At 41.2% G+C, this 21049-nt stretch overlaps 1 protein-coding gene across 4 annotated transcripts in view; it reads left to right on the top strand.

Annotated features, from left to right (window-relative positions):
• Nucleotides 1–17982, top strand: part of LOC111244293 (double-stranded RNA-binding protein Staufen homolog 2-like) — a 30286-nt gene extending 12304 nt beyond the window's left edge. Inside the window, exons 2-9 of one of the 4 annotated variants that reach the window (XM_086979173.1) lie at nucleotides 1207–1294; nucleotides 4153–4913; nucleotides 6926–7217; nucleotides 7748–8316; nucleotides 8484–8715; nucleotides 8950–9422; nucleotides 9686–9895; nucleotides 11095–17982. In XM_086979173.1, coding sequence (XP_086835299.1) covers nucleotides 1285–1294; nucleotides 4153–4913; nucleotides 6926–7217; nucleotides 7748–8316; nucleotides 8484–8715; nucleotides 8950–9422; nucleotides 9686–9856 — 2508 coding nt within the window. In that variant the 5' untranslated portion in view covers nucleotides 1207–1284 and the 3' untranslated portion in view covers nucleotides 9857–9895; nucleotides 11095–17982. Of the gene's footprint in view, nucleotides 1–1206; nucleotides 1295–2240; nucleotides 3037–4152; nucleotides 4914–6925; nucleotides 7218–7747; nucleotides 8317–8483; nucleotides 8716–8949; nucleotides 9423–9685; nucleotides 9896–10801; nucleotides 10890–11094 lie in introns of those variants that run through there. The other 3 variants (XM_086979172.1, XM_022791230.2, XM_022791232.2) reach the window with 3 other exon arrangements.
• The last annotated feature ends 3067 nt before the right edge of the window (nucleotides 17983–21049 follow it).

Below are 21049 nucleotides of genomic sequence, written 5' to 3'. Positions count from 1 at the left end.
AACCAAGAAGTGATCAAAGTTACGGGACACATAATCGTTTTTGCGCTTTCGTTGGCAACGACGCTGGATTACGATATAAGAACGTTCAGATGTTAATGACGTGTGTTTCTAAAAGCATTAGCTTGCTTGAAGCAATATTTCGACCAATTCTTCTGGCTTATACTTCCATCTTCGTACAACGGGGCATCCACCGTACTGAGCAACGACGTATGCTACACGCGTATTTATTATATCACAATAATTTGTCATTAGTGGAGTAAATAGTTTTATTCTGCGTTTAATCTACACTACTATATGGCTCGTCGTTGATATATCGGCAAACCCATTTGGTTTGAGGTCCTGGTTTTTAATTTTCGACTGTGAAATTCGTTGACCGCCGCGTGGGAGGACCGTTTCACGAAACGCAACAGTCATATCACGACGCAGCATCGCTTTTCTTATGGCAAAACGATAACTAAATGCTATCTAACTGTTTCTGACTTCTAAATTCTCGCTTCAATTGAACAGATGGCAAAAATCATGTGGAAACACAAGCTCTCAGCGATTCGGAACATCCACATTTTTTTTTTTATAATGAAGCTCGGAAAGCGTTTTCTTCTCTATAACTTTCATCATAATTTAGTCAATTTTTTGGCGATCGCGGCACAAATCTTGATAACCTATTTGTGCTTGACACAAAGGCTAATGGTACGATGATGGCCGGCATTGATGACCCAAGCCAATCTCGGTCTAACGAGTAATTTGGGTCCGTATCTTATCACGCGGGATTTTGTTAATTCGCTAAAAAAGACATTGTCCGTAACTGATTAGTTCTATATCTTTGTTACTTATAAGTGGAAGATACGCAACGTTGGCTTCTGGAAAACAAACAAAAATACCATTTGTCATAAAAATGTCTTGCATGTCTCGGGCGAATAATTGATCACAGTGTGTATATTCTGCAAGCACCTTGAAGGTACTCACCGATGACTATTTCCATTCGCTTCAATATATTAAGCGATACATGCAACCTCTAAACATGCAGATATCAGTTACATCTACCTTTATATTGTCCATATCATGAGTGATCAGCCTTCGATAATCGACGGTTTGGCGTAAGGAAAAGGAAAGCGTGCCTCCTTTCAAATAGATTATGGCGCTTATTGCTCGTTGCAAGCAAATGACGGAATTTGGAGGATTGAAAAATTGGTCTGATGTCCATTACAGAAAAATACTCGCCCTCGGACCTCGCGTAATTGTTTCGAGCCGAAGTCGAAATCGGGGGGTCTGCAAGCCTCTGGTCCGATGCAAGACGGTAAGGATTAACTGGAAACTTTATTGGAGTATTGGTTTTCAGTAAAGCGTGAACTTGTATTGGCTAAATATTGCTGGTTTCTGAAATAATGCCTAATAGTTTAAGTACAGGTCGTAAAGCACAAAAAAAACATAGGCTTACCGATGCGGGTCGTAATTTAACTGCGCCTCAAAGCATGTTATAAGATCAAGGGAGACATGGGCAGGTTTTCAAGATACTTCCAGACGAAATACATAAACACAACATGCATACCTCAAACCGTATTCTGCTAATTAATCTTGAGATCGACTAGTCCGTGTTACATTTGCAATTGTGTATGTATTGATTCCAAAATAAATGCAAACTTAATTCCACTCTTGTACAGTTTATCGAGAAGCTGATAAATACCATTACGCTGTCCTGGGTTCTAAATACGTATACTTGCAATATGAACGACTAACCGAAAATCAATGTGGGCCGTTTATACATTCATATTATTATGAAGGATGCATTGTATGTCTATGACAGACGTATCCTGTCAATTCGTATATAAGTGAGTAATAAATCTTCAAGGTGTTCAGCCTCCTTGTCCATGGTTCACACATACGTATGGCGCCAACCTGCGCTATTAATGTTTAATGTTCTTATTTTTATTATCCTAACGTCATAATTGTGTTAATTAGCACCAACAATACGCCCTAACCGGCGTGAAGGCCGCGCCAATTGAATGCACTAATGCACACCGTACAACGCTGCCTCCTTCTAGGCCTGTCCCTTTCTACCAGAGTAAAATAGACGCTGGGAGCCTTAAATAGCGACACGAATCACTGCATCACCTGCGTCTTCTTGACCGTTGTGCATTGGGTGCGCTAACAAATTATAAAGTGACGCTTCTGCTTGGTCAGCTTGCAACAGGCTCCAAATGAGGAAAGGGTCGACCCACGGAATGCCGGCGTCACTTCGCTGCGGTAAATCAGGATCTTGCCAACAGGTTTGGCTGAAGATAGATTTTCAGCCTGATCGGCTTCTTCGTACTTTGATATACCCATTGCGGACGTGCACAGGGTCCACTACAAAGTTCTTGGCCTCTTCGTCGGGGTTCATTAAACAGCTCTGTTCACTAGGAGTGCTTTGTTGACAACACTGTCTACTAAGTTTTTTAGCGGGCAGCTAGCTAATTCTACCCACAACGATGCACGGGCAAAAATCAAGCTATTGAGTAACTTGTGTCGTTGTATCTATGCTTAGAGGAATCGACAAAGAACAGTTGTAGCTCGGGTACTGTAGTGAACCTAGACTTGTTATCGGTCTTCATCTCTATTCACATAGTTGCTAGCCACAGCTCGCCACCATTGAACTAGTCGACTCAGCGTTGTAACCGTCAACGATGATCGAGGCTTCACGGCTCTCAGATACGACGCTTTCGGCCAAAAATTGGCAAGTTCAGGCGCAATACTTGTACAGAACATAATAATGAATGAAAATTAGACCGCAGGACTGATTACTTCGTAGAGCTTTATCTCTTTTCGAACCAACGGGGTAAATGCTTTTATGCTACCTATATGCACGTCTTAAACTCCTGGTAGAAGTGCTCGAACGCGTGCCGTGAACTCTAGCATGCAGCTATATCCTGCATATCGTGCATTAGGCTACCCGCAACATGGTCATTGGGCTGCACCTAGTTGTTTGGTGCGCAACTGAAGTAGTGCGTCTTCATGTACTTACTTCGTGCGTTGCGAGGAACGTTGTCATCGTTGCTTGGCGTAAGTTTCCATTTGACTTCAATTAAAGTAGATTTTACATTCGGCATGATATTTTAGAAACCGCGCGACAGTAAAACATAACAGAAAAAACGAGTAGAGATTGAGGCTTTGGCGCTGAGTTCAACTATACAGTGTGTATTGTAAAATTGTTATCACGAGAGAGAGAACCGATGTTAAGCATCTATTATTGTTCCAAGACTGCGCTGCTATCAGTATGCTCTGAATATATGAATACATGTAAATATAATTTTTTTAATGGCACAAATTTATTTACTACCGAATTAACAAGTATGTCTGCATATATTGGTCTCCTACAATACCATTGTCATACATCTATTCGTGTTTATTTATGCTCTCTGCTAGAACTACTGTGAAATTAATAATTTTAACGACGGCTATTGAAAAAAAAAAGCAAGTTGACGCTATTTCAGTACGATGTCTAATCTGTATCCGATCTGCATGGTAGGACTGGGGGTGTCTATAGGACATACTGAGTCGCTTTTCTGGTTTCGATGCTGATCTGACGGTGTTGCTTTTAGCCAACGTGTTGACCCCTGTTTTCGGGTCATTGTTAGAATATATCAGCCATTGGCAGACGTTGCTAAGATGATGGTTGCAGACCGATGGCGGTCGAAACCAACCTAATTTAACGTAATAATTTTATCAAGGAGTGTCCTTTAATTTCTGCAGAGCTTCCATTAAGAAATTGAATTATGTAGATGATGCCGTTAAGAAATGGAAAGTTATAGGAGCCTATCGGTAGTGTCGCAGAGTTATATATATCGTTTTTTTCGTAATCTTAAATTAATAGGGTTGCACCCTGAAAATAAGTTTATCGTAAAAAATGTCGCACAAACATTTGTCGAATGGTACCCGTTATTGGCTGTCAAGATCAAAGGTTCAGTCATCAATGAAGCGCTCCGCAAAGTCAAAACGATATCCAGTAACTAGATCCCCTAAAAGTAGATAAATTGCAAGGTCTGTTAAACGATATCATGGGATGGAAATACCCTATTAGTATTACGGTGATCCTTATTAGCTGAACTTCTCTTCGATTTTCATCGACTACAAACTTAATAGCAATTGTTCATTTTCTGTTGTTTTTATCTATTACAGAGATGTCGACAGTGGCGCCAAGTGCAGTGCAGCAAGAAGCCTCGGGGGGAACGGGGGACAGATTGGCCACCGCCCCCAGCACCGCCGCCAACTATCACCAAGAACAACAACCTGGCTTAGCGATTCACGTGTCGGCAAATGCTAGCAGACAACCACAGCAGCATCAGCCAAGTACAGCGATAACTGGGATAAGCACAGCATGTACAACGACTCCATCACTCCCAACTAGGATGGGCACAGGAACTGGCTCCGCATCCTCCGAATTGCCCACATCACTTTCAAAACAGCAGATTCACGAGATGAAGACACTGAGACAGGCCAGCTCCAATGACAACAACAAAGAGAACCACAGCAGCGCTAGTAGCCCGAAGATCAACGGAATAAATAGCACGAATGCAACGAGCAACAATTCTGCTGACTCACTGGTACGAAGTGGTCATATCAGTCCATCACTGTCCTCAACACCGTCAAGTCCAGCACCTCCATTCGCAGGTGAGGGCGGTGAAGGCAGTCCAAAGGACAAGACCCCCATGTGCCTCGTTAATGAGCTGGCGCGCTTCAACAATGTTCAGCATCAATACCGACTTGTCGAGGAACAGGGTCCTCCGCACAAAAAAACGTTTACGGTTATGCTCAAGCTAGGAGCTCATGAGGAGTACACCGCCACGGGAAGTAGCATTAAGCGCGCGAGACACTCTGCCGCCCAGACGGCGTTACAGAAAACGGGGCTTAGGCATCCTACGCCGAAGGCTGCGGGAAAGGTAGGTTTTAACTTAGGCGCGAATCACTGAAGTTTGTTCGGCGGATTATAACACATAATATGTAAGACTGGTGATGTGCATGGTAGTATGAGCGCGTGTATGAAATATTGTGATAGAATTATGCTACTGTATTCGAACAGCTATATGAAGTCACAAATGCGATAAGCCGATTTGTAGTTGGGGCATAGAAAGTGTGGAATGGTTAATCGATAAAAGGCTTCATTATTTTGAGAAGGTTGCTGTTCCGTTAGGCCTTTATACCGCGCTCTCTTCGATTCTATCGTGTTTCTAAATGTGAATTGTGCTATTGAAGGTATTACCATAAAAGCTACTTGATTTTTTTGTCTTCCCTTTCAAGCAAAGCACACTTTATGCATAGAAGCTTAGCCGATAGTCAGCTGAGGAGATTTGCACTCGTAAGTAGACCGAAATTCTCCGGATAGTGACAGCTCTAAGGCACTTCAGGCCGAAGGTTGACCAAGCTCCAAAGACCTATACCTTTGTAAAAAGACGTCACTTGTCGATAAGCTTAATGAGCTAAATATATGCAATTATTTAGTCCAGAATGACGTCTGCTTGGCTTTCTCACCTGTCCATGATCTCGACCGAGATATTTTTAGGTAAAGAGTATTTACGCAGATATCCTCATCCGAGGCGTCCAAATGTAGAATCATCGCTGCAGTTAGTGTAACATAGTACGTACTTGCATATATCGATTAATCTCAGCCAGTCATTCTAGTGCACAAAAGCTTCCCTTTTTCAGATTACTTTACCAAGATAGGGTCAAGTGGCGGGTTTGACCCAAAACATTAGAGCACGCCCTCTGGTCAATGATTGGATGCCAGGTCACGGCATATTCACCAACGAGCTATAATATATAGTAGATGTGAGATCATGAGAGTTTTTCGTTCGTTATACCTCGACCAATGAAAATTTAAACTTGGTACAGCCTCACTGCGCTTGAGAAGGTTATATCTCTATAGCCGTTCACTATTATACGTATTGACAAAAACTACAATGATTCACATTTTGCTAAGAAAGCCACAACTACTCGCGGGAAGTTTCGCAGTAAACTCTAAACGAAAGCGGATGCACAATATCAAAGGTATATGACGCAATTTAAGCCAAATCAACTGTAAAATGTATTGGTCAAAATGTTTGTGTTTTTTTTACATGGCGTAATGGTGGAGGGATTATGTTGGGGTATCGGTTAATCCTGGTCGAATACGCTGGGTCATCGTAAAATTGGGTTGCTTGAATTAAAAGTGAACAAATTGACATCATACAAAACTAAATTGAGCAATTTAAATTCAAAGCTCATTTATCCACCTACAGAAAATCCTGAGCGTCTCTTCACGTTGGCCCATTTACATTGAGCAAGTCGACGGCGGTGACATATATCGACGGTGCTATGCTTGGATTTGACCTATTCTAAAGGCCGCCGTTTCACCGAAAAACAGTACTGACTTACAACCAAACAAAACTTGCTGCCATAGATGAAAACAGTGAGCTATCATCTGTATTGGAGTGAAGAACTTCAATGTAACTTATGAAAAAGAACAAACAGATATCTATCAAATAAATGGTAATCTAAGGTTAAGGAAGGCTACGTGTATCAAGTACGCATCACAGGTACAAATGCACTTATATATTTTGGAGTATTAACTAAGCCAATAAATAGCAACTTAATTCTACTTATTTTTATGATTCTTCGGCCTATGCTCGTCTGTGTTGTTCTAATATATATATATGTATATATATATATATATATATATATACGCCATTTTTATTAGCTCTATGAGGTTTCAGTATTAGTTATCGCGGAATTCGATGCATAAATATCGGCGCAAAAATAACTATATTGAATCTTGAGGAGGCTCAACCGAACAGATACAGGCACATAACCATTTCTGAAATTGTGAACCATGAATGGCTGATTTTGTTTACTAGCGGGCGTTTCCACGTGTAGATGAAAAAAAGTCTAACTATATTCTTGCATTGTGTTAATGCAGGGTTCGAATGGTCCCTTGACGCCGACAGTGGAACTCAATGCTCTAGCGATGAAACGCGGTGAACCGGCGGTTTACCGCGTGGTCGAAATACCCCGCCTCGCATCCGCGTATTTGCCGACCCCCCTGGGTTATAATAGAACACCCTGCACAGGGCCGGCTTTGTACGGGCCACACGCTGTGCATGGATTAGGTCATTCTGGACATTCCCGCTATCATCCGCATTTCCCGCCTCGACTTCCGCCCTCATACCGCGCCATTCTCGACGTTGGCGAGAGGAAGTTTATCGGGGAAGGTAACTGATTGAAGTGATTTAACTTAAGGTTCATGAAGCGTTGGTTGGAATGGCTTGATTTAATGTAATAATCACTAGCTATTAGCTAACACTACAGACCTGAAATCAACAACTTCTATCACCGTCGTATAATCCTAATTTTTACTCGCTTTGATGAAGTGTCATATGTTTGTCAAATTTATTATGGCAAGTTGATATAAATGACGGTGTATATTTCAAGTGTTTGACCTAGTAAAATTGAATAAATAAGTTTGAGTGAGTAATTCGTGTTAAGGATAGATTTGATCGTTACGGGGGTTCGACTGCGAGCTCAGGCGGTGTGTTCAGGTCACTGGTGATGGCAGCTATAACGGCGGCAGTACGTTAACTAATCCCTAGGCATTACTTAATGTTCCTGTATAATCAATGATATTATTAGGTATTACCATATAGGATGTTTGAGAACATTGACTCTTGCTCTGACCTTCGATTTTAATTGGACAGAAAATATATCTCAGTATTGCATATGTCTTTTGCTGTAACCTATCTAGGGAACACGGAGCAAGCTGCACGCCATTCAGCTGCAGAGGTCGCTCTGGCGACACTTCGACAACTGCCTCTTCCCGCGTCGGCGACGCGCCGTAGCGCCGTTGCCCTAAGTGACGATGACGACGACGAAGGCAAGAGTGCTATCAGCGTCGTTTACGAGATGGCGCTTAAACGAAACCTTCAGGTGGACTTTGAGGTCATTGCCGAGTCGGGACCGCCTCACATGCGCAAATACATTACGCGCTGTCAGGTTGGTACCATAGCTGTAACAGAGGGATGCGGAAATGGTAAGAAACTTAGTAAGAAGGAAGCCGCCGAAAAGATGGTCGTTGAACTGAGGAAGCTGGCGCCTGTCATGCAGTTCTGTCAAACTGGACAGCAGCATCAGACCGCAACTAATCAGCGGGGTAAAAATAACGGAGGATCAGTTGAGACGTCGATGGCTACAACCGAAAAGAAGAAGGCTGCTCCGAAAAAAAAGAGCAAAAACCTCGTCAAGGAGCAGAGACCCGACGGTACCTTTTATGGACAAGGAATCAACCCTATCTCAAGGCTCATCCAAATTCAGCAAGTACGGCTTTTCGGGACAAACTGTACGATTACTAGCCGTTTATTTAAAAGTTGTTTTTTTTTTTTGGTTTTTTTTTTTTTGACACGACTGCTACCGCTAAACGACACGTATCTGTAATATACTTGCATGTCTGCAGTTGCTTACGATACAGCCATTGATTATCGCAGGCGAAAAAAGAGAAAGAGCCGGCATATTCAGTGGTGGCGGAACGAGGCGAGCCACGTTCGCGAGAATTCGTTATCCAATGTAGTTTGGACGGCGGCATGGTGGCCACTCAGGGAACAGGACCGAATAAGAAGACTGCCAAACGAAAAGCAGCGGAGGCCATGCTACAGCAACTGGGATATGCAAAGCCTGTTGCACAGCAGGCAGGTGGAGCTAGTAATAAGGATGAGCGGGGTAAGTCTAAGACGCCTTTGCAGGGAGCTTGCGGAGGCCCGCATCGTTGAGGCAGCAACTTTACTCACATCGAAGTTGTACTACTTACCTGCATGCTTAATGCGAAAAATGGTTTATAATTGCGGAATATTAGACATACTAATGATAAGTATGGATACTATTTGTTAGTGCTCTTCTTCAAGAATAGTTTTTTTTATACGACACTAATATATCTGGTTTGTGTCGCTTGAGCAGAAAACGTGGACACCTCGAATATGAATGGAACTTCAAGCGGAGGGAAGTCAGGCTCAGGTCATTGTCGCCAACTCGCACCTGGTCTGCTCGTTGTCTCTAAAGGCGGAAAGGAATCGAAGACTGAACAGACCAGGGGCAAAAACGTGCACACCGACAAGCAAGCGGCCATAGCGAAGGAGCTGTTGGATAGCGGGGTTTCGCCCACGGCAATTCAGGTCGGTAACCATCAGGGTCACCAGAACAAAGAGCGGAGTACCAACCCAGGCGCAAACCGACAGACCTCAGCCATGACCGCAGGCGGGGGCAGCGACGGTGACGGGAATTCTAATACGGGCCCGCAGGGCTCCCTTATCAAGGCCAAGGACCAGCTAAGCTATCTTGCGCAGGTGCTCGGTATTCAGGTGTCCTTTATGAACTTCCCAAAAGGAAGTGAGTTTTTGTCACTTGTCGCGCTTACCTCCAACCCTCCTCAGGTAAGGGACGTTAAGATAAAGAGTTAATGTCACGTATGCCTTAATATAGGGAATGAGGAGGCGGTTTTTTGAAAAAACTCTCAGAATATTTTGAACGATTTACGCCTAGTGGGGCTCATAAATCATGAATTCCGTCCCCATTAAAAACGCTTAAGGAAGAAATGGAGACAAAACAATTTAGACCATATCTGCCAACTGGGGAGCACATTCTGGTAGACAACTGAGAGTTCTTGTAGTTAGCACCAATTGCTATTGCATTCTAGCAATGCCATGGCTCGGGCCGCACCGTGGAGGAGGCGCAGGACAATGCGGCCCATTCCATTCTCGTCACGCTAGCGCAACTGGGCATCGACTCGATTCAGGCTAACAACAACAATAACAATAATGGGAAAAAAAACGAAGGCAATAAGACAGCTGCAACGACGACAGCCTGAGTCTTTGTTGACAGCTGATACATGATAATAATCCGCCAGGTGAGCTGAAAGATGGTTGCTATTATAGCGTTTGGATTGTACACAGACTAATTCGAGTGAACAAGCTGTCTTTTTCGAATCATCTCGAACACGGTGAGGTTTATAGAAAAGACTACGGGTGTACTATTTGTCGGTAGACAGCTGCCGATAGCGGCCTTTTAGGCTTGTCATTCCTTTTTTTTAAAAAAAATTTTGCTTTAATTTTTTTTAACGTTTCCGACGTCGACGCTTGAAAGTTAGATTTTCTCTAAAAGATAAAAGAGTTTCATTCAATATACCTGTTAACTGTAAGTAAAATTGCTAGGTACTTCTTTCCCGAAATATTTTACTCAAGCCTTTTCATTTTTTTTTTATATTTATGGCCGCGTCTTACTGCTTATTATTATTATTATTACTATTGTTATATTAAAATCTCGAGGAGTGCGTATCATTCCGTTTGGTGACCTTCCCTATTCCTAGTCTTTCAGGCTATTTATGAAAAATGTTTCTCTCCTGCTGGACTAATAAAGTGATCCTACTCACTTATGATAATGCTGAAAAATCTCCAAAAAATGCAAAGGCTTTCAATACTTATGAAATTTTAAGAATTAATATTTTTGTGAGATTGCGGTGTTGTTTTTATCGCTTAGAAATGGCAACAGTTGCCAAACACGTGGCATAATGACAATGTCTCTAGTTGAAAAGAAAAATGATTGAGTAAAGTACCTAATAGACAGTGTTGTAGCTTGGTCAAAGAAGCTTACCATGCCTTATAGTCTCTTATAAGGAGGAACGTTTAGGGAATTTTTTTCTTTGAAAAATTAGGGAATCCATTTTATGTGAGCTGCCGGCCAATAACGAAAATAGAAGTTGGTGTGTACATTCCGAGAAGGCTACTCCATAATGCAGGTCCGGCATCGTTTGCAGGTCATCGTGTTGGTTAACAAATTGTCTGTAGAGAACCTCACCGTTTTCTGATGACTAAATATAAATAAATAAGTTATTATCTAGTTCACTTAATGTGCTATTCTGTATTGTACTGTAGAACTACCTGAGAATAAGCATGAAGGTTACCTAAAATAGTCATTCAGTGTTATCTTAGTAGCTCAAGTAGTTAAATCAGGTAGAGATAATTAATGCTAATCTACTTAGAGTTTATTATATCCAACGTAAACGTAATTTTAATACAAGCTGTCTAACATATCTAATTTGTTGTCCAGCTCTGAGGAACCAGGTATGGCTACATGATTGTGCATCAGTTCTGTAAAACCACAGCTTGAACTCCAACACAGAGACACCAAAGAAAAATCATGGTCTCGACATTATTTTGTGGATAATCAGCGCAAAACGATGAAAGACTTACAACTATATTATACTGTAAAATGGTATATACATATATATATATATGCACGCTTATGTACGTAGATCTATATGCGTCCAGTTACGACTACTCGTTGAGTATATCCTACGGACAATGCAGAATTGAGTGCACAACGGTTGGCGGTCAGGTGGTAATTTAATTAAGAAATACGAAAATGTTGGGCAGTTAAGGTGTTCAATTGACCGCTTCTTTTACAATAGGCAAACTAGAAATCAGTTACGGAACATTGGGACCGCTCACATTATGATTTTCGCCATGAGGTTTCGCTTGGAAAGAATGAGTAACGCGTAATAGTAGGCGTAGTAACTATTTTACCGAAAAATTAAAAGATAATGAAGTACGCTTAATGCTGATATCAGCCTATGAACGTAGCGTTCAGCGCTGTGATTTTACGTGGATGCGATCAGTATTAGTATCGTACGGTACCCGTCCTCTCAGAGAAACTGTAAGAACAACAAAAACAACAAGAAACTAAAACGCAAATGATTAGGTAACGCCAAGCAAATCACTAAAAAAAAAAAACTAACGTATACAAAGATTGCTAGTTATGACAATTATTCGATAATTAATAATAACAATAGTAAAACTGAGTTATAGGTTGTACACGATAGGTTGTGGACGTGAACAGACTGGGTCTGCCCAGCGATCTATAATGCTATACATTGTTATTCTGCTGGTGAAGATGCAATATGAGCAGAAGACAGGGATGATGCCACAACGAACTAAGTCGTGAGGTGGACTACCGGGTAGGCGGGATGAAGGGATACGAATATACGAGTCCGACAAAATGTTGCAAACTTATTGCCGTACTGACTCGGTGAGCGATGATGACAAAGAGGATACGAGGCGACAATAGGAAAGCTCTTCCCTAACAAGGAGAAACGGACCCTGAACGACGGTTGTGCATAGGTATGCACTGAGGAGAGGTAAAGAGCAAACTATTCCAACTGAAGGTAAAACACGCATTGAAAAAAAAAAAAAGAAATCTCAACAACGGTACTACAGCTACTTCTAGGAATTGCTATACCATTATTATATCCATATCGAATGAATTCAACGGTAATTGTCGTTAGTAAAACGACAAGCGTAGAAACGAAAAAAAAAAAAAAATTTAGTGAGCCAACCTTCCTGAACGAACCTGAATGTACACTAGGATTGATTAGGCTGAATCAATTAAATGAAAATACCGTATGCGTGGAATGTTAGTATTTGCCGTCGGGAAATTAGTAGTCGTTATGTTTACGCGGACCGGCTGATCTGCATAGTTTGGATAACTTTGGGTAAATTTGGATGGGAGTCATCGAAACTGGTCGGGCTTTTGTATGTGTGCTGTAAAAAGACTTAAGTCCGCAACTTCAAACTTAAACACGTATTGATTTGTACCAGGGTAGCTTTTGTCAAAATTTTACCTGATTCAGATGACAAGCACAACCAGTATAGTATGACTCCCTTACCCGAAGAATACTTGGTGCGCGCATATAGCCGTCACTTTGATGGACCCATAGAGTTCCTAGCCAATTCGACATAATCAATCCTTCGACGGGGGTAGTCCCTGTCAAAAAGGCGTGACTCCCAATGGAGGCCCACTATGCCTAAGTGAATCCAATTATTTTTTCCCTAACTGCCCCAATAAAACATGTTCCCCAATAAAATATGCTTCACCACCTGCTCTACTCGATACACTCGTATTGCAAACTTCAATACAAACAGAGGCTCTCACTTCTGTACTTAACTCTCTATCTACTGTGTAAACAGAATGTCCCGAAATCTATCGACCGAAAAAAAAAAACTCACAGAGAAATAACTCTTATATTGTCGAATAGTATACGGAATGATACGATGATTTATGATGACGATAGACAACAATGGCGCGCGCGATGGCCGGACAAGAACCAAATCCGTGATAGTAGTCGCTAGAGAGTTTCTGCCGTACTGTCTCGACACTCCTCGAAGGATACGTGTTTATATATATATATATATATATGAGCTGGACTGGAGGAAAACACAGCGTAGGCGGCCGATAATTGTGAACGAACATGATTATTTGAGATAATACTCCGTTATCACGACTGATTTGACCCGCCGACTTCGATAGTGCGGCTCTGCCTTGTGCTTTGGTTGTGCGTAGCCTAGATCTGTCTAGGATACCTATATAGTTAGCATATATAATAGATCCTGTCGCAGCGGCCAGGAAGATGCGTCGCAAGCATGAACCATGAGCATTCGATGAACGGTATGCGACGTACCCCGTGCTCCCTCTCCGAACATGAACAAATGGACGGACAAAAAACAGCGCCACTAAATCTATAAAGACGTCTTCATCCAACCTAATGATTATTAAGCATACGAAAGTACTACAATACAATCACTACAATGACTACGTCGCATTCAGTAGAGTACATCCTCAAGTATGACATATATATATATATATATCTATACTGAAAAGACATACACAAATAAAAGCTTCCCTGAGGGTCGCGCCTGTGGGGGCACCAGTACTCTAGGGCGCTCAATACGAAGTGTGGCCTATGTGCTAGTTCCTCTTATATGCTTTGAGTTCGCGTCGACATCGCCTGTGAAGAAAACTGAGGTAGAGGGAAGAAAACAAAACACTGAATAACTCCCTAAATTACGTGCTCCTATCATTTTGCAGACGTGCAGAGTTTAGGTGCGCGCGTACACTCACACAAAAACTCATATTCAGAGAAAAGAATAAACATTACGAATCTAATACCACGATATCACTACAAATAGGTAGACAGTTATGATCTCTCGTACTATCTCGAACTCGTATTAAACACCGCCTCTTTGCCATGACAGGTCGTACCATGCTATCGATGATTTCATAGCCATGTAACAGAAGTAACTGCGTTTGCTGGTAAAAGATCTGACGGTGGTGAAGACAATTACGGTGAAGTAAAAAACAGAAAATTAAATCGTGATAATAACAATACTAATAACAGTGTTATTGATGGTAGTGGCTGCGAAAACTCTCGACAATGTAGCTTCCGAGGGCACCTCTCCCAAATGTCGTCACACTTTACGGCCCTATTCTCTTCCTCCTCAATGTACTATAGATAATTACGAGTTAGCAAATTTCTCTGTTACGACATCGATTATGACTATTCCCTGGTGACGAGCGCGCGTGCCCTGCCAGAGAACGCATATATTTATTATAGCCCGTAACGTAATTCTATATATATATATATATATATATATATATATGGTCTCTCTTTGGCGTTTGTTTTCACAAGCCACAATATATAACAGTCTATACCGCTCCATGGATACGATATAACGTAGAACAAATCTCGGTCAATGGGAGGGAGAGAGAGAGCAAGATAAAACCTCAGTATGACATATTTACATCGTTTTCGGAAAGCAACAACATGCGCACTAAGTAAGCAGAACAAACAAATAAACGGCGGATGTTACCAAAGGACAAAAAGGTAAACGAAATTGACATCTGCGCAATGCAACACGCAACTCATCGAACGGCAAAGCAGTGAATGTTGACGTGCATGAGCCGACATGATCCGAAACAGCCACCGACCAATGGTGCGCGCGCAGGCAAATTTTGGCTGTGCCTGTCGTCTATTCAGGCCGATAACCAATGAATCTGTCCATGGCGTCAGGACAGTAGCGGAAATAGTCCGGTTGACCAGTTTCGTCTGTGGCACTTACCCAATAGATCTAGCTTCATTGATGTGTAGTATGTCTAGAATGATTAAGTTAATGGAAACAAAAAAAAAAATAGATGCTGACCGACAATGGGCGATGGGTCGGCATTGTGAGCTTATTACAGAAGGTGTTCAAGGGAGAAGCATAGTAGCTACGAAACGAAGGATATGAATCTTAAAGAATCTCTCCCGTATTAAACAGTTGCTATGATGATTATCTTTATAATAGTCCGATGATATACTCTTAACACTGTATGATATGTCTGTTCGTAGTGTCTTGTTTTTTTGTGAACGTTTGCTTTGAATTGTTGTAAAATAGAAATTTCTCTTTTGAGCCAGGAACCCAACGTTTGACATGGCTCTGAGTCAGCGGTTCTGAAATATTCGTGTCGCCAGGCGCTATCCATCAGAGCCGTAGAACTGCGACAGATGAAATGGACTTTCTAATAGCGAGCACTCCTAAATTACCAAGATCTACCCATCGGCAAGTAATATTTATTATCGAACATCTATGACGGCGGCGTTGAAGACCAGCTTTCGTGATCCTTCGCCTACATTCATTACAACACATTATACGAAATGAATCTATCGATAATTTAGTAGGCGCCGGTAACGGGCTCCCTACCATCGTTAATCATTGCAGCCCCTTTTTGCAGCCCCTTAAAGTGATTTTAAACGGAAGGCGCTATGACGTTAATATTATCGATACTCTTCATCATAGTAACGATAATGGGAACGGCCAACTCCTATTTATAATAACGATAGCTCCCGTTTATTAAGATGCAACTTAAAAACTCGCAGTATATTCTAAGAACTACTATGGAAGTGTGTGCTTCACAATTCAGTCTCAAGCGAGCACGATGAAGTGCGTTTGAAACGATGGTCAAAACAGAACCGGATTTCGCCGAGGGTTGCCGTGAATATATGCAGCGTCTCTGGCCAGATACATTCATTCTGCGGTTATGGCAATAAATCAGCAAGCGAACTTGAGTCGACAGACAGAAAAGGCCAGAGAGGCGATTTTCGAGTTATTGACGCGCTCTGTGTTTGATAGAAAAAAAAAAGCAACAGGTAGCTGCCAATGGAGTCTTACGCGACTCCCACATGTCCTCCAGGCCCCCTACATTACTAAGCTAATTGTGTCTTAACGACTGTATCGCATATTGCAACAGATACAAATAAGCCGTTAGCTACAGACCACTGGTCTTAGCAAGCGTGTCGACTGCAAGGAAAAACAAATCTACTACATCATTACAGTAATAGTTACCTATTTAAATCCTATCATTTAGCACAGACTGTGTTATAAATATACGATGGTGTCGATAATAACAAACAGCGACAAATGTCATACGGCAGGACGCTCTTCTATTAGGGATGTCGATGAAAAATGTGTGTACAGCAGCGGAAGACACACAATGCATCAATTTGTGCTAGCAGTGGAACAACAAGAGTCTGAGATGATAGCTCGCGACTAACTTTGTGCTGAAAATAACATTTTGCGACCTTTTATATTTGTCCTACCCGGTTCCCCTCTCAATTTACCGGTAACACTGTTTTTGATGATAACAGCAAAGCTTTTCCTCCCTTTCATTATAGGGTTATATGCTTGGTGCCGAAAGATTCTTGCGAGGCTAGAGTTAGGCTAAATGGTCTACCTGTCTTTTGGCCATGTCAAATCTTCATAACAAATGGACGAAACAGAAAAAACAGATGACAAAGTCAGCACTAGGAAATTGCAAGAATTCGTCCTCGCAAATCTTTTTCCCCTTATCTACTGACAGACTGTATAGGAGCGACATCCGTGAGGCAGCGGTCGTCCTTTATTGGCACCCGCACAATTTTCGTATTCGTAGCAGATATATCCTTTAGTAATAACCCCAGCCCAGGTTTGTAAGCATCTGAGCTAACCGGTGTCCCAAAATAAACCTGGCGGCTATGATACCATCGTCGCGATCGTGGGCCCGGGCCGTTGACGCCGTGGCAGCAACAACATTATGCGTCAGTGTGTGGTACGTATACGGGTGGACTAGAAAAACCTGACGTGTTCATGGGGGCACGCTGGCGATGTCCCCAAAACGTGATTCCTCAAGCTTCTAGAGTGGCCCAGCGGGATAGTCAGGCTAGCCGATGGATGCCCCTGCTCGCCGCTGACGGCGACGGCGATGGCGGTAGTCGCCAGAGCTGGGTATTGTTGGTGGCTGCTTCGCGGTGCAATTTCTTTTATATATTTGAGGGCATATACAGTTAATATTATTGATGATTATTATGATTGTGGTTGAGACGCAAGGGATAATGAGATGATACATGGGAACGACCAGCACTGATGATAATGATTCATACGATTATAATGATAGTGATTGTTGTAAGACAGCGAAGGAAAAAAAATTGTTGTAAAAGCAACGGACGAAATCGAATAGCGGAGATAAGAAACGAGGTTAATTGCAGTTTAGCACCTCGGAGTCTGTGTTTACCTGACGAGGCGGGTTCGACACGGATATGGAACGTATCATTTCAACCTACAAGATTGTATTGAAACTGACAAACAGATCAAGATTGTTCAGCACGACCGGAAGGTCGTACGGGAATCCTTTCAATAGCAGAGTCAACAGCGGTGGTATTGCTCCCCTCGAAAAGGTCAGGGATGACATTGTGGATCCTGAGGCATACTCACGTAAGCGCAGTGTGCGGAAGCGGAAGGTCGTTGCTTTCAGTCATTGGTAATAACTAACTAGATAGCTAAACGGACACTTGCAAACAGACAAAAACAAAACGATGTGCAAGCCAATAAAATAGGCACAAAAATGCAACGCCAACGTCAACGGACAGGAACATCAAACTACGATAACATACCATTTTACCTGGTAATTCTTGAGATACTCTATAGAACTGAAAAGACTGAATCAGATGATGAACGCAAAAGGTGGGAGCATTGGAGGTCTCGGTTGTGATTTCTTGACTTAACGACCTACCAGAGTCCCACCTACTCGGTTACTATTATTATTATTATTATTATGTTGATAGCAAAAAATAAACATAAAACTATAAAATATTGTGTCGTTTTTCATAGAAGATCTGTAGAAGTAGAGAAAAAGTTTTAGAAATCTTAACCAGTTGTTTAACGTCCCGATCTGCCGAACTAATCTGGGGTATATGACGGGTGAAAAAAATCGTTGACGATGACTTACCGTTTATCCAGTTCCAGCATGGAACTGAATTGTTTAAAAGCTTAAGAGCTTGCAAGCTGCCAGCGAGCAGGTCTTTAAAAGGCTTACAATAAGAAGAGTGGGTTTAATAAAGTTTGATAAACTAGCTGTTCTAAGTATTTCCAAACGCCTTTCAGTACGTTTCAGAACGTTTTTCAGTACAAATATGTCTCGTAGAGCTGGTTTTTTTTTGACAGATGTGCTAATAGGTTGTTTCTATACGTAACAATCGTTCGTGCTGTCAGGACGTCGATAGGACATACGAGGAAGTCGAATTTTTAAAACTTCGTGAACTGCGACCTAATCAAGTGCTATAGATTTCCATATTATAATTTCACTCGTTATACGTAGGTAGTTACAAGCTAGAAACAGAAATAAGAAAAATATTAGAAACAGCTTTAAACACATTTATTTCTTGTTTGAAGTAAACGTTTTACAGGCGAACCGGTCGAGGCACATATGCTTCTACAGAAGACATCGCCGTACATTAATTTATTGATATATCTCCTATCCATTTTTCTGTTAGCCTATAAACACCATAGTTTACAGTTAGACGTCCTTCACCAAGCAATACTGGCACCATCCCTTAGTCCAACCTGTGCTCAAATCCAATTTTTCTCTTCCGGAAATTAAATACTACTATGCCTGAAATGATACTAATATCTATATATTTATATAATATCTATATATTAACCATAAAAATTGCGCGGAAGTTCATCGAGCCAGTTGTAAACCAAGTTATTTAAGGTGATTATACACTATCGGACCAGCTTGAATCTTCATAATCCAACTTAAGTAACCTATTATAATTGTGCAAAAGAAACGTTTAGTGCATATGTAAAATTAAGTAAAAAATTAAACCCTAAAAATCCGTAAATAAAATATGCATGGATGTGTTGAGCGTATAAGTTACTTAATCCATTCATATTTGATACTAAATTACCTTTAAAATATAGTAATTGCTTCGCTTCGATAGGCAACTGTATTTTCGTTCTGGCATGAAAGACATACCTCTATGTACTATTAGCTCCCCCCCTGTCTGCGTGCGTTCAATACACACGCAACGGTCACGGGGGTAAACGCAAATCTAGAAAAAGCATTAGGAGGATGGGCGAACAGCCCTGTAAGTTATGTCGACGCGTAATTGAAACTTCTGTCATGCCTTAAACTTACGTGACCACTTGACACAATATCCTGCAAACGAAACGACGCCTTTCCTTTGTAGACCGTTAGTCATGCTCTTTCTACAATTGTGCGCACGGTGCTATCAGCGATAACTACAATAGAACTCTGCAATTTGATAAGACGAAACATCAGAGGTCCGTCGCTATGATTCATATATATACATATATATATATATATATATATATTGGATTATTAAAAAAGTACTGACCGTTTGAGCGAAAGTCGTTGAAACTATTACTTTTGTTATTTCTATAAATTATATTGCCAGGCGATATGTGCGCTATTTTGGTCGATGACATTCTGCCATTTGTCTGCTTACAGCATAATCTCGTCATCGCAGAACTTCTGTAGTTCCTGGGCGAGTCATTAATTATAGTAAATAATTAAATTAGCGCTACTGAGAGATTTACGCGAAGACCGATGTAGATGATAATCTGACGACGCAAGATCGAGGCTATGCGGTGGATGCGTTAAATTTCCTATCAAAACTTTTGTCGGATAGCTAAAGTTATGTTTGTCCTGGCGCTGTTCATCGTGGAAGACAGGACCTTCACGAATCACTAGTTCCGATTGATTTCTTCTCAACTTTTGGCTCAGATTTTTGGTCAGTTTGTTAGTTGTTTTTAGCAGACCACTTTTTTCATTATACAACATTGTCGTACGTATTCCACTGTTTATTGTCCATTTATCGTCATGGCTACTCGTGCAATCGGTCTTACTTAACTTTCGCAATGATCTTATCAATTTTTTTTTTCCCTAATTAGTCGACTACTAAGCGGAGCATCTTTTTGCTACATCAAAATTTCCAGAACAAAAGCCAAGAAACCCTTTTTTGCCAGCTCTTGCTTTGGTGGACTTGGGCAGCATCTGTGTTTTTATTGCAGTAAAATTATGCAGTAGAATTATGAAATATGAAGGAACAGAGGTTTTTTTTTTTTTTTTTTGCAGAAATTCAGTTTTAGAAACTCTAGAAAATAAATGCAAAGAATATTTGAACATCTTTAAAGGTATCTTGAAAAATGGCCGTTACGTTTTTGACAATCCGGTACTATCGAACGTTTGGGAACACGTTCAGGTTCTGAGTTGATGACAGTTTTGTGATCCCAGCATTAAATAAAATGCCTATGATATTCTGTGTTCGAGGCAACGCTATTTTCTTTTTTATAACTGTTCTAGACATTAGTTTAATGAATCAAGTTTAGCTGGGGTGCATACAAGTGATCTATTCTACGCAGATTCACAGTACTATTATCAGGATTGTGCATTAGAGGGGTGCTCTAGTTCTGAGGGTAGTGAGATTTTTAAAAAATTCTGTTTTTCGCCTCGTTAGTTAGTAGGTCTCAGTTTATTGGGCTTCTAAAATAAATTAAATCTATCCAATATTTAATATTTAACATTCATTAGGGTGGCCGTTAGATTGTTGTGAGATATTATTGTACGCTTGATTGGTGGAACCAGGTAAGGCAGAACAGGAATGAGATCCTCGAACAGACAGTGCCTCTAATAACGTTTCATCGAACAAATGGAAAATAGATTGTGTAAAAGATGGCCATGAAAAATGTTGTACACCCCATGACCCGGTTAGTGCCGTCAAACGTGCAGAAGTGATCGAGGCGGAGTCAACTATAGTTTATTCATCAAAGTTTTTTCATATGATGCTGAAAACTTGAATGTTATTGTACATAGAAGTTATAGGGACTGTCAAACAACAAATGATGTGATGATA

This window comes from Varroa destructor, unplaced genomic scaffold, assembly GCF_002443255.2.
Source record: "Varroa destructor unplaced genomic scaffold, Vdes_3.0 BEIS01000002.1, whole genome shotgun sequence".
NCBI classification, from domain to species: Eukaryota; Metazoa; Arthropoda; class Arachnida; order Mesostigmata; family Varroidae; genus Varroa; species Varroa destructor.
The sequence above is the reverse complement of the archived record's forward strand: the minus strand, read 5'-3'. Positions and strand labels throughout refer to the sequence as shown.